At 47.6% G+C, this 14,411-nt stretch overlaps 1 protein-coding gene across 1 annotated transcript in view; it reads left to right on the top strand.

Annotated features, from left to right (window-relative positions):
* PAPPA (pappalysin 1) overlaps positions 1 to 14,411 on the top strand; it is a 249,920-nt gene that overhangs the window by 219,208 nt on the left and 16,301 nt on the right. The window contains exon 25 of the mRNA XM_067542149.1: positions 6,676 to 6,747. Coding sequence (XP_067398250.1) covers positions 6,676 to 6,747 — 72 coding nt within the window. The remainder of the gene's footprint in view (positions 1 to 6,675; positions 6,748 to 14,411) is intronic.

The following is a 14,411-nucleotide window of genomic DNA, read 5'->3' as shown; positions in this document are numbered from 1 at the left end:
TCTGGTTGGATCAACTAGGAGATTGCTCTTACAAAATATCTTTCCAGTCTTATCTCTCAGTGTCAGTTTCTGCATAATTCAGTAAGGCCCGCAGCTCAGAAAGGGTTAACTTTTGCAAGCAAGCAGTGTTAGTGCTAGGCCTCGGGCCAGTTTGTGACCGGAGCTTGATCATTTCTGACTGGTTCCAAAATTTGAAGGGAAAAAAATAGAAAAGAACGTGACATACTCATTCCTCTCTCCAAACCCCACCTACTATGAAACACTGGAATCATTTACCGCGGGAGGCTGCAGACAGACAGTCCCTTGGAGTCTTTAAGGATGTGTCTGCACTGCAAACTGAGGCTGGGCCCTGACTTAGCTTGGAGCCCAAGCCCCTCTTCCCTCTGCACACGAATGAGTCTGACTCAGGTCAGCAAGCACTCAGGACCCGAGTCCTAGGACCCTGCTATGGGTGAGTCAGAGCCCGAGTGCTGCTGTGACTCAGATCCAGCCCTGTCATTTTGCAATGTGGACACAGGTCAAGCTGCAGACGTGAGTCTGAAGGTCTGCACAGTGCAGTATGGACATGGCAGCATAGCTGTGAGATCCGGGTCTAGCAGTTGTAAGCTGAGGTTTACAATGCTGCGTGGATGCTCAAGCACGGGCTTGGAAACACCAAGTCCACAAGCCCGGGTCCCAGAGACCCAGAGTTAGTGTGCAGTGTAGCTATACCCTAATAAAAGATTTGATATGAAGTTCTGCAGCCTGTGAGTGCAGGGGGTCGGGCTCGATGGTCATGGTGATCCATCTGGCCTTGGAATCTGTGAATCTATGAATCCCCCAGTACATCCCCTTTGTTCATGGGCCATGGGGGAATGGGATTGCCCAATATGCTCCTAATCTATGTGCCTTTGTGCAATGATAATGACTGTAACCTAAGTTCATGTTTAAGGCATCAGCCTGTCCTCTGCAGGGATCAGGAAAGAATTCTCCCCCCTCCACATCCGCACAGTTATAATCTTGGGGGGGTGGGGGTTCGTCTTCCTCTGAAACATCAGAGACCTGCCGGAGTTAGAGACGGGATACCAGCTGGGGTGTGTTGGTACTCTGAGTGGTTATGCCTTGCTCTCACGCTCTTACTGATCACTGGTTCGGGGTGGGGAAGGAGTTTTCCCCCAGCTGAGGGAAACTGCAAGACAACACAGCCTCTGAGAGTGGAGCCTAGGGTTGAAGATTTTCAGGAACTTTGGGTTTGGCTTTTAGGGTTTTTTTTTTTTTTTTGCCTTCTTCTGCAGCCCAGGGCATGGGTTCTTCTCACTAGGGCAAATTATGAATGTACAGAGTTCCAGAGGTGAATGTGAGAATGAGATGAATGTACAGTCTGTGCTGGAGAAGCCAGGGAGACTCCAGAAAGAGGAAGGGGGACCTGGTTATATTCCAGGAAGCCCAAGTGGCAGGTTCTCCTGAAAGCTGTTATAATGATAATAATGCATGAGGCCAAATATTTCCCTTAGTGACAGCCTGCCAGCCCATTATTTTCAAGGAGGATGAATAAAGGCAGTGCCTGGCATTTTGCATGGACATATCAACCTCCAGCTGAGGATTTCAAAGGACTTTACCATCATTAAGAGCTATGTTATTATGTGTTATTTGTTAATCACCAATGATGCTCTACGAGACTCAGATCAAGACAGCCCCTCTCCAAGGAGCTTGCTGTCTAGAAGACAGACACAGATAAGACAAGTCACACGGGCAGATGCCAAAGAATGTGTGCGTGGCTTTTAAAGTGACAGCGGCATTGAAGGGGAGGCGTGGAGGGTCAGCTCTTCTGTGTGTTCAGAGACACAGGATGGGAGCAAGCAAAATGGTTGCTGGAAGAACACGCTTAGACATGGCAACTGCCATAGCCTATGAAAGGGTTCAGTGTGTCCCCAGCACTGTCCACCAGCTGCTAGTGAGTGCCCAAGCGGATTGTGGTCATGGTCCTGACACACTCATTTGGACACTATAGTACTGATGGCCATAACGCACTCGCCCTTACCTTGCATTCAGGTGGGGCAGCCTCCAGGATGTTGGTTTCCCTGAACTGGCTGGGGAAAGTCTTCTCGTGCCTTCTCCTACCTGACATACACGCACACATGAGCAGCCAGAATCTAGTCCTAATTAATGAAGCATCAGAACTTCTCCTCTCCTGCCTCCCATGAGTAAGTGTCAGCCTCATCTTACTCAGCCGGTGGAGAAACCGAGGCACGGAGCAGTGAAGTGACTTGCTCATTGTCACATGGCAACTGAATGACAGAGCTGGGGAAAGAGCCCGGGAACTCCAGTCCCCAGTCCCATTCTGTAGCTGCAAGGCGACACTGCCTCTGAGAACTCGGACTGGGGTTCAGTCTCTTTTCCCCCAGCAACCGTTGATGCCATCATCATTAAGACATTAAACCTGTAGCTGATTGTCATATTCACTTAGTGCCTCGGAATCAGTGTTGGTTGCAATCAGTGGGTGTCAGTCCCTGTATATAGCCTTCATTGACTCTCCAACCAGTCTCGGTTGAGAAGAGCCTTTGACAGACATCTCCGGGGGGACCTTGTCCCCTTTCCAGCCCCTTGGAAGGTTGAGGTCATTGTATAGTCACCACAATGGGGAGAGAAGTGCTGTGGCTAGTTGCTTTAGGTCTTGCCTAACAGCTTCATTTTCGTTGTTGCCTGTCTCTTAACTCTTGTGAGATCCTATCCCAGCCTCCTGTCCCTTCAGAACGGATGGGTACACAGCTATCAGGTTGCAGATGTGACCCAATGGTGTTGACGGGGCGGAGAACAGACCAAAGCAAACATAGAAGGCTCCTTTCTCTGCCTAGCAAGTGTTATACGTGATCCTACCATCCACCTTTTACGATGCCTTTTGTCAGCCTTGTAAATCCTGTTTTGTCTCCGTTTGCACTGAGGGGGTTGAGCCTTAATCAGACAAACCAGGCTCCAGGGATGGTTCCCTTAATAGTGGAGCATCTCCCATTCCTCCTCTACTCGGAGTTTGTGTGTTTATTTACTTCAGTTGGCCCATGCAGTGCTGTGGGTGCTCGTGCATGCATTAGAACCACAACCATTCGGACCAATGGCCGCAAATCAAAACCTCCCGTGTTTCCATACAGACAGAACTCTCCCACCATCCTCTCCCATCAAGTCATTCCTCTGCCCTCCCTCAACCCTGAGGAAAAGCTTTGAGGGGGACAAACCAGCCTTGCACTGTGAATTCAGGCTTTGGCAAACCAGCAAGAAAAGCTAAGTCCGTAGTTGAGAGCCTTTCTCTGAGAGGTTTCTGCTCCCAGCCTCCCGCATATTAGCAGTGTCAGGTGTTAGCAGGAGCAGCTCCGATGATCTTATCTGCCAAGGTGTCACAGTGGGAGCGAGCTGGTCTGTGAAGTAACCAGGACTGAACCCATGTAAGGTTCCCAGTTATTGAACGCACCACCTTAAATAGCATCTGGAAATGACCTGGAACCAACCCGGGTCACAGGTGGGCTGTGCTTTAGGGAAGTAGCAGCTTTGTACGTGCTACTCCACCAGCTGGTTTCTGAGTGAGTCTGGACTGTGCAGGTGTGCAAAGAGGGTTGTGGGAGGTGCAGATAGCCTTTGCACAGGCACCCCACTACACCCCGATGCAAGATCTGGGTGCAGTCTCCTGCTTGCCCACACGCTGATCTCTGGGGCACTCCCTCGCTAACATGGAGAAGGCCACTTCCCTTATGCAGCCAAGTCTTGTCTGTCCACTTGAGTGGTGGCCTCTGCTAAGTCTTTACTAGTGTTGCTATTCACCCACTGAAGCACCGTAAACAAATGTTAGGGCAACGTGCGTTGATTTGGGATTTTAAGCGTTCCCTATATTTTTATGCAATTAGATGTCCCTGGCAAATTGTTCATGTCAACCTCAGTTTCACAAAGTTTGAGAAACTATAGATGGACAACAGCCTTGTGCTGTGACGGGGCCAATAGGTGGAGTTTGTCCACCCTGGACATCCACCTCAGCCCCAGCTCCATTTTCCCAGAGGTGTTTTCTGGAAACCATCCGTTGTCCTACCACTGACAGTGTTTTAGTTCTTCCTTTCAGTTGACTTGTTGCTAGGACGGTTTGTAATGGTAGATAGAGTCTGTCACTCTAAGCAATTAGTGTGAATCCAGCCCAGGCAGTTGGATCCATTAGGTGACTGTTCAGTGTGATCATGTGGGCTAGGCTGGTGCTCTTAGACAGTGCTCAGGTTGTATGCATCATCAGCCTCAGCAGAGAGGCACAGGACTCAAGGGGCCGTGGAGACGACTCTCCCAGTCAGGACTGGTGTAGATCAACACAACATGGGGATTGAGTGTTTCCCTTCTGCTGCTGCAAGTGCTTGAGCTCTTCTGTGGATAAACACAGCTCTTCCCTTTCTAGGCATGTCAGGCCTGTCCCTTTCTTCAGCTCCAAATTCACATACGCACTCACCTACATTGGCAGCAAATGTTTTGTTTTTTTTTATTGTTGGTGCCCCGGGGAGCAGGGGAAGCTCTTTGGAAATGCAGTCGTTTTTCTTGTGATTATTTGGATGGCTCTGGGTATGGGGAAGGGGAAGGCCTGTGTTTTTCTCCAGTTCTCCTTCAGTTTAGCCCTGGGTTTCCAGTCCTTGCCTCTCCCCAATGCCCATCTATTGACCAGCCTTGTTTGTTTTGCAACCTAAAAAAGGTTTTCTCTCTTTTGCCCTGACGTGAAGTAAATAGAAGGGAAAAAATGTCTTACCATTTGTGGCGGCCTTGAAATTTCCAGATGTCTGTCAAGAGCTCATTGGGAACAAACTTGACACTGCAGGGCCCCTGCGCCTTGCGGTCTCCCTCGCTGACGGGATAAACAACATTGGCTTCCCTCTCCTCTCCCACCAACTTCCCCCGACCTTTTCCCCTCTAACATAGACGGACCCTGTTGTGAGACAGGTGGGGCAGGCCAGGCCTGACTAATAGTGGAAAATCCGAGAGTGTCGGAAAGATAAACAGCCCTGTGCTGATAGTATAAAAGTCCCTTTTTTCTAGCACACGTCAGGTAAGCCTCAAATGACAGAAACTGTAAAAACATGCCGAGGTTCCCCTGCAGATGGATTAAATTAGCCCTCAGATAAATAGGGGAAGGGATGGCTCATGCCAGAGGCCCTCCAAAATGTTCATTCCTTTCTTTCCTAAGCTTCTACTTCAACTCCTGCTGTTTGGCGAATGCCCCTTGGCGCGCCTCACAAAACCAGCCATTGTGTCATCGTTATTATCTTAATACGATTGTTCCCTCCTCTGTAAAGGAAACCGGCCTTCTGAAATGAGTGTTGTGATTGATGGATGGTCCGGGAGGGTGGGAAGCAGAAGGCAGCAGAGAGATAGTAGTCATGCAGTCCATGCCACACTCCTTACTACGTTCACTTCCGATGGGGTCTTTCTTAGGTAGGGGAAAACTGGTTTAGATAAAACAATAATTCTCTTTGGATCCTCTGGATTTTCCCTCCCCCCGTCTCCAACCAAAGACTATCCAAACCATCAACCCTTCCTTGATATTTGAAAGGGTTTGTATTAAACTTTTTTTTCCTTTAGCCTCCATGTTTGTGGGTACTATTACCACACTGGGTGTGTCTACACTAGGAAAAAAAAATGGCTATCTCATGATAGCTGAGATGTGGTAACTAACATGAGATAAAACCCAAGTGAAGACAAGGCAGTTTGTAGTTTTCACACAAATTAGCAGGTCAAGGTAAAGACTAGAGGCGAGCCTCATGTTAAAACTACACGCTGCCTTGTCTTCACTAGGATTTTACCCCCATGTTAATTACTACATGTTAGCTAACATGAGATAAGAATGTATCTTTTGTCCTAATGAAGACAATGCCTCTGTGACGACTGGGGACCTGAGGTGAGAAATAGACCTGCTTGCATGAGCTCTCCAGCTTCCTTCTGCAGACCTATGGGGTTTGAAGAAGCTTTTGAAATATCTGTGTTTTGCCCATGACTAGTCCTTCCCAGCTTACCCTCATGGAAAAGCCATATAATATTTAATGAGGCTGAGATCAATAGGGTACTATTGAAATTACTTTAAATGTAATAGCGGACGATAGCCTTTTTTATGTTTTGAGTGGCCCCATGGGGATACAATGCTATTTAAAATCTATATGATGGTGCAAAAGACATCGAAAAGTTTCCACTTTCTACTAAATTCCAAAAGCCTTTTTTTCCATAAGAGTTACCACAGTTCCCCACCTCCCAACGCTCACCCCAGCCATCGCCTCGTGTAGCATGGGGCGGATAGCCAGCTATAGAAGGTGGTGCCTGGTAGCAGCAAAGAAGTCTTCTGAAGTCATTCCTAAATGTCTCTCCCCACTTCCCAGAGCTAGACTGTGGATGACGCCTTTGCCTTTCCTTGCCGCATCCCTCCACCATGAGTGAAATATTGAACATGAGGTTGCAGGAGTACCTTAAATATTATTTTAATCCCAAACATTCTGTTATTGCAAGTGTCAAGTCCAACACTTCGTGTAAATACTTGGAGGGCTGCCAGGTTCCGAAAATACAAGAGGTGCTAGGAACTGAACTACACTGGGAGAGTGCAGAGGAGTGGGGGCGGCAGTATATGCCAGCACATTAGCTTTCTGCACACTGATTTCTTTGTCTTAGCCCGTTTCTTTCTCTCTCCTTCTCCAGAGCGTTGTCTGCACAGCAGGACTCAAGTGGTATCCGCACCCTGCGCTGATTCACTGCATCAGAGGCTGCGACGTGAGCATTCGAGTTAATTAACTAAGTCCATCCACTCTGGTTTCCTAGGGCTGATGGTAACAATGAGTGCAGCTAAATCGGTTTTAAACCTCTGTTTCTGAAAAATGGCCAAACCCGGGTTGGTCTTGTCTTTACTTGCATTTAATGGTGTTCAGCTGCACCAGTTCTGACACCTATTGGCAAGAAAGGGTCATTTTTCTAGTGCAGAGCAGTGCTCAATGACAGCTGATGATTGGACGAGCCTTACATTATCTGTTAGACAGCTCTTTGCTACTAAATAGACCTGATTTCATCACTGGATAGTCACAAAGGCCTCCCATTTTGAAGGGGATAAAGATTGCTCTGTCTTACAAGAAATTAACCTCTCTGAGGGGCCAGGACACCCTCTCTCCCTGAACGTTGAAGAAGAGAGAAACATTAGGAAGAATACAGACAGAAGGGGAGCGAGGAGGTCCCAGATGTGGAATTGGAGCAGAAATGACTGGGAAATGGCTGGAGGAAGAAGGACTGGAGAGGGGGACTTTTAAAATACGGAGACTGGGATGTTTCAAAGGGGCTTAAAAGAGTTCGGCACCCAATGCCATTGAAATACAATAGGAATTGGGGGCCTAACACCTTTACGCTTCATTGAAATTCCCAGCCTGAATTATTTTCTGAGCTGTTAAAAAACCTGACACACACATTGCCCTCCCTCTGACACTGACCACAACAGGAAAAATGGCCACTGATAGTAAAAACTCACAAAGTGACTCCTTCAAGCCAGAGTTTTGCATCCTAAAGGAAATTCTGTTGATGAACCCTGTCAGACATGTTTTCTAGGCACTGAAATCATGTCCCTTATAAAGGACTTGTGCATCAAGACCTCTCCCCACCCAGCAAGCAGTTAAAATCAAGGCATTTTTAGCAACTCCTACCCATTCTGTCTGAATAAGCATCCAGTCAGGTCTAGGGCCATGGAATGTGTTTCCAATGAACCTGAAAAGCATATGAAACTCTCCTGGTTTCATCACACACTCAGTCCTCTTCCCTAATAAGCTCAAGGGTTGACCAAGCTCCTCAGTGAATCTCGGCCCATTTTTGAGTCAATCGAGGCAGTTTAAGGCTTTACACTGAAGCGAGTGAAAGTAAGAGTTTTGCACCATTTTGACATGATAGCATCTGAAACTTGGCCGTTTTGACTGAGTTTTTCACACTGAGATTTTCAGTTCAAACGCAAGTGAAAATCAGGGGCAGGGAATCCAGTGCAGATCAAAACTAGGGGAAATATGCCTAATGTGTAAATGGCCATTTTGCACAGTGGGAGTGAGATGCGAGAGCTGCAGAGCCTGTATATTTCATCAGAATGGGAGCATGTACATCATGAATTCAAATCTCTCTGCTAAACTTCCTTATTCGTCACTTAAACATCTTACAAGCCCAATTAACTGAGCCAAAGCACTTGTTTCAAATTAAAACTATGGGCCAGACCCTTAGCTGGTGTAAATAGGCCTAGTACTCCAAATAGCCTTATTCACCAGCTGAGGATCTGACCTTCTTTGTTTTTAATTACCATGGAACCAGGTTGTTCCAGGGACCTGCATCTTCACCGTTACCTCTTACTTTCATCGCCATTGCACTAGAAGCCCCATCTCCTGACCACAAAGAGTTGCCAACGACAGCTTTTTGCTCTGTTTTTGCCCCCTCCTCCCCATTTTTCAACCATTGCCGTTTGAGGGCATCTTCCAAGTTCCCACCTAGCAGACACCATCCTTCATTTTCCCTTCGTCAGCACAGAAAGACATGCACGAAGGAATCATTGCTTCGGCGAAGCGAGCATCGTCAGGGCAAGGAAACAGCCTCCCGCGGGAGCACCCTAGCATTTTGGAAAAGGTTAGAGTTACCCCGCTGCAGCTTGTGCTTCCCTTGGTTTTTATTATGGATTTGGTGAAAGTGTTTCTTTTTTTTTCCTTCTCTCTAAAAGACTGCAGAGGCGGCAGGTTTTGTGGACAGTGCAAAAGCAGAATTCAATCCCTCTTCTGAATCAGCACCTATTGTCTCAGGGAGAACTTCACCTGATTGACCTCTAGGTCATGTAGAATGATTTAACCTCCTTTTCCTGATACACGATTCTGGATAATGAGAGGAATGGCCGGATCCTTAGCAGCTGTGAACTTAATGAGACTGCACCAATTTACACCAGTTGAGGCTCTAGGTGACGGCATTAAAGGGGAATGCTTTGAGTCACTTACAGTGTAGAAAGACAGAGCAGCTAGCCTCATCCTGCAAAAGACATCCCTTCAGCATAGCACCAATGGAAGCAGGGTCTCCATCCCTTGAAATGGGGTCCAGGAGCCCTTCTCTCCAACTCTCCCTTCTCTCCAGCTCCAGCACTTGCCTGTGCTCTTCATAGCAAAAAAAAAAAAAAAAAATGCTTCAGAACAAAAGATAATCCCGACTGTTTGATCCTGACTCACTTGGTGAGAAGCTTCTTGCAGAGTTGAATGTTCCCAGGAATGGTGCGGATTTGAGTAGTGCCTAAGTCTTCTGCTTGGCCCTCTGCACAGGGGTGAATTTCAATCATGGTGAATTTGGCCTCTTGGGAAATCTGCTCTTCCTCCTTCATCCTCTGCTAACTAGTGTAAGAAAAACCACCAAGGCTGCAAGCAGATCTCACAGTAGTCCCATACATAAATCAAGAGCCAGTGGGCAAAGGAACGCACCTTAAAAAAAATCTATGTTACGTCCTTTCACACACAGACAGACGGGGAGAAAGAGATAATAGCCCCTTCTAGGAAGCGCTTGTAACAAAAAAAGCAAGGCACATCTGAACTAGATGGAGCTCTCAGCAGAACCCATACTCTGGACTAAACTGATCCCAAACTAGATTTTAAAGGACACCAGGAGCCAGAAAAGATCTGAGTTTTCATGGAACCTCTAGAACTTCTTTGAAAAGTTCAACAATGTTTTGTTGAAGGGACAGGAATCAGTCCATTTCAGGCCCAAAATGTTAATTTAAAAAAAATAGTTTCCTGCACTGGACATGAAAATAGAAAAAAAAAAAAAAAAAGTCCCAGCAATGCAAAGAACAGTAGCATTAGCTAATGCACGGAACCAGGAAGTGAAACTCACTAAAAGCTAAAGAATAAACTGACCCATTTTGTTTCCCATTGTCCAGAGTGAATGAAATGGGCCTGGGGGGATGATTATTTTTGGCTTTGCCAAAAGTCCCATGTATAGGGCAACACAGCTTCATGCTTCTCCAGAAACAGAAAGGGAACCAGATTTCAACTCAGCATCATAATTTCCTTTCTGGTTCCCCCTTGCATCATCCCAGCATAATTTCCTTGGCATATTGGTATAGTTGCACTGGTTGGCACCTTGTAGGGGGCAGAGACCAAGGCTTCACCCATTCCCTGCCCCTTCACACTCACTGCCCATCACCATGAACAGGGCGGGTGGTACACAGCAGCCCCACAGAAGCTGTTCTCTCCACTACTGCTACCCTTGGTCATGGATAGCAAGCACAGAGCAGTAAAGGGCACCACGCACCTTCTCCCTCCCCCCCACAGGCCAGACCAAAATCCAACCCCTAATATAGAGCAGAACTTGTATCTGTTTTAAGTGATGATTCTGGCTTTTTAGTCTCATGTGTCATTAGCAATTAATGATTATCATGAAGTAGGAAGTGTCTATTGGCTGCATTCCTTTAACTCTTTTAGAAATCTTTACATGTTTTGTGTAAATGCAGCATTTGGCACCTCTCCAGGTGTCTTGGTGCTGACTTGGTTGTCTGAACACTCCACAAACTCATCTTCCCAGCCCTTTGTGAGGTAGTGAAGCATCATCCCCATTTCACAGATGGATACTCTAAAAGCACAGAGGGCTTCAGGCTCAGATCCTCGAAAGTGTTTAAGGCTTCTAATTTCCAGTGCTTTCAGTGGAAGTCAGGGATATAAATACCTTTGAGGCTAAGGGCCTAAATGACTCGCCCAGGGTCACAGAGAGTCTGTAGAAGAGCTGGGATTTGAAGCCAGGCTGCCTGAGTTCCACTCCAGTGCATTAACCTTAAGAACATCTTTGCTGCCTGAGCCTTCCTCTAGCACCTTTTTAACTGGGAAGTCGAGGCCAGACCCGGCACAGAAGTACCTGTTAACATTGGGATATCCTTCAGCACCATCATTGGCATGGCAGCAGATCCCATCATCAAGTTCGGTACAAGTCTTGGTGCCAACGCCTCCCCCAGTACTGGGTGGGAGTGTCTCTTATTTGGTACCGCTGGGGCGAATGACTCACTCCTCTTTGGCACCCATACTGCCTGCTTATTGGGCTTCGTACTAATCTGACCAATTGTTTGCCCCATCGGGGTTGGCTCCCTCATTGTCACCACAGAATCTCGGGGATTCTTCAAGATCCAGGGCAGGATCATTCTCCCAACTCCTCACTGGACAGGTCACCTCACCATAAGATCACTGTCGGTACCGAGACTGGCATCTGTCCCACAGTTAGAATAAAGGCTCTTAGCCTGGGGCCTACTGACCACCAATGCCTTTTCTGTATTCACTGTGGCCTACTTGGAATCCCTGAGATGCTCCTTGGTCCCTGAGGTCCCACTCTTTGACTCGGCACAGAGCAAGATCACCAGTCCCAGTGGTGGCTCCCATAAACACTGAGTCTGTTCACTCTTCCAACCGAATCCTGTGATACAAGAACAGGAAACCTCCTCCTTGTCCTCCCTGGATGATTCTACCATGCTGGACTCTTCCTTTCCTTGGCACCTGAGGACTTGAAGGCATATCAGGATCTCCTGAGGTATATGGCTGCTATCTTGGGTATCCAGGCAGAATTCCTCCAGGAGAATACGGATAAGCTCCTGGATATTCTCCAACCATCAAGTCCAGGGAGAGTAGCCCACCCAATAAATGAAGCTCTTCTGGAGCCTGCGAAGGCCCTCTGGAATACCCCAGCTTCTTTGCCCCATATGGCAAAGCATTCAGAGAAACTATACTTCGTCCCCACTCATGGGTTTGAGGGTTTCTGTTCCCACCCAGCCCCTTACTCCCTGGTAGTGACTGCAGCAAATGACAGGGTTTGGCAGGGATGATATAAATCTGTGCCCTAAGACAGAGAGTCCAAGAGGATGGATTTGATCGGGAGAAAGATTTATATATCCTCTTCCTTGCAGATGTGCAGCGAGAGCCAGAAGTTGCTCTCCAAATATGACTTTGTTAATTGGGTGCCCATGTCTGAGTTCACAGATAAGTTGCCAGAAGCCTCCTGGGAAGAGTTTACGGTGTTCATTTCACCAGGTCGTTTGGTGGCCAAAGCACCATTACAGGCAACTCTGGACGTGGCAGATGCCTCAGCCAGGATTGTGGCATTAGCTGTCACCATGAGGAGGGCCTCGTGGCTACAGAACTCGGGCATTGCACCCAATGTGCAGCAGATCATTGAGGACTTACTGTTCGATGGCTGTGTTTTGTTTTCAGAAAAGACCAACAAAAACTTGCCCTCTTTTAAAGACCCACAAGCTACTTTGTGTGCTATGGGAATACATAGCCCAGTTGTAAGGAGATGCCACTCTAGTGGTCAGCAGCCACAACAACATCACCACTCTCAGCGTTTTTCGGACCGTCCTCCCTTCCTGTGAGACAGTGGGACTACTCCAGAAAGACACAGATCCCACAGGAAGAGGCCCGCTGGTTCTGGGTTTAGCCAGTGCCCCGCCCCCCTCACAGCATGAATGGTGCCTAGTTAGATGAAGAGGAGGAATGATGTTCAGTGGCAGTCCAGCAGGTCTTGCTTAACAGAAGGAACCCCTCCATCAGGGCAGTCAATTCGGCCAAGAGGAAATGGTTCTTGGTATGGTCATTAGTCTGCGGAGTTGAACCAGTGCAGGCTAGTACCTAGGACATACTGGAAATACCAGTTACACCTTCGGTCTTCTGGCCTTGCACTTATATCATTGAGAGTCCACCTGGAAGTGATTTTGGCATTTCATCCACCTATCCGTGGGAAGTGGTGTTTTCAAACCCCAAGGCAGTGAGGTTCTTGAGAGATGTTACTCGTCTCCACCTACCAGTTAAAAAGCCAGTTCCTTTGCGGGACCTTACTACTGTTTTAGCGGCTTCCGTCCAAACCTCTGGCGACTTCTTCTTTCTCCCTTCTGTGTCAGAAAACTGCCTTCCTTGTGGAAATAACATCTGCAAGGAGACTGTGCAAGTTGCAGGCTTTAATGGCAGAGCCTCGTTACATGCAGTTTTCCAAAGACAAAGTGACCCTGTGGTTCTACCCTAAGTTTTTATCTATGGTGGTTTCCCAGTTTTATATATATATATATATATATATATACACACACCAGTGTTCCCTAAGCCACATTCAAGCCTAGCAGAGCAGCATCTCCACACTTTGGACGTCAGGTGATGGCCAGTGTTTTATCTGGACAGAACTAAACCTTTCTGTCCCTCACCGCATTGGTATGTTTGGTGTGAAGACTGAATGAGGTGTCATGCAGTCTCTTCACAGTCTCCGGGCAGATAACTTCCTGTTTCATGACAGCATACGAAGTAGCCCAGGCTATAACTCCTCAAGGGGTATGCGCTCATTCCGTGAGACCCCGGGCAACATGGATGGCATTTCTAAATGACTGGACTAGACGTTTGCAGGGCAGCCACTTGGTCCTCTGCCTACTTTTGCAAACCACCGTGCCATTACAGCTGTGTCCAGGTCAGATGCAAACTTCGGGAAGGCAGCCCTACAGTCCTTCTTTAAATGGACTCAAAGCCCCATCTCCTGCAAGTACTGCTTGCGAGTCACCCACGCTGCATCTACTCGAAGAAGAAAAAACAAGTACCTACCTGTAACAGCAGTTCTTCGAGATGTGCTGCAGACCCACCCTCCATCCCCTCTGCTTTGGAGTCTGCCCTTCTGATGTTCAGGGGGTTGGGTTGGTCTCACCCACACACAGCCAGGGGAGGAGCTATGCTTACAAGGCCTGAGCGCCTCCCCTACCGGTCCTGCTATGCAAAATTCTCTGGCTCCAGTGCGCGGGATGCACACAGCCATGTAAAATGCATCCCCTCTCAAAGAACAACCATCACAGATACGTAACCATCTGTTTTCTTTTGCAAGTAGAAACCAGACCCAGGAGGGTAATAGCTCCCTGACAATGTAATAGTTTTCTCTCTAGATGTTTCCTAATGAAAAGCATCCCACTGTCAGTGCTTTGGATGTCATAAGCTATTTTGTGCATTACATTCATAGAAGCTGGCTAGGCACTCCTGTTCTCTAGAGAGAGCTAAAACAACATCCAGGGACCATTCAGAAATGCCTGTCATGTGTTGATGAACCATTGGGCACTAACTCCTCTGCCATTTACGAAGCATTCTGACTCAGGCAGTCTTTGAAATGATGTAATAATTTACCAGAAGCCATTATTACTGACATGCCTTTGCTCTGCTTTCTCTTTCCCATCATTGCTAGTGGCCAGGATCTCTCTGTGTCAATAGAAACCTTCTTCTTGGAGTGCTTGCTCATGTCCATCCCCAAAGTAGGTGTGTGTGCATGCCACATGCACTGGTGCCGGACAACTTTTTCTCTCAGTGGTACCCCTAGGAACCAACCCGAGGGCCCCCTGCAGCAGCGCACATATGCGCCCTCATATAGGCGCCGTTAGCTCCCCCTCCCTC

Source organism: Emydura macquarii, unplaced genomic scaffold (genome assembly GCF_026122565.2).
Source record: "Emydura macquarii macquarii isolate MOO-44397 ecotype Brisbane River unplaced genomic scaffold, CSIRO-AGI_Emac_v2 contig_691, whole genome shotgun sequence".
In the NCBI taxonomy this organism is placed as follows: Eukaryota; Metazoa; Chordata; order Testudines; family Chelidae; genus Emydura; species Emydura macquarii.
This window is presented reverse-complemented; position numbering and strand designations above follow the sequence as displayed.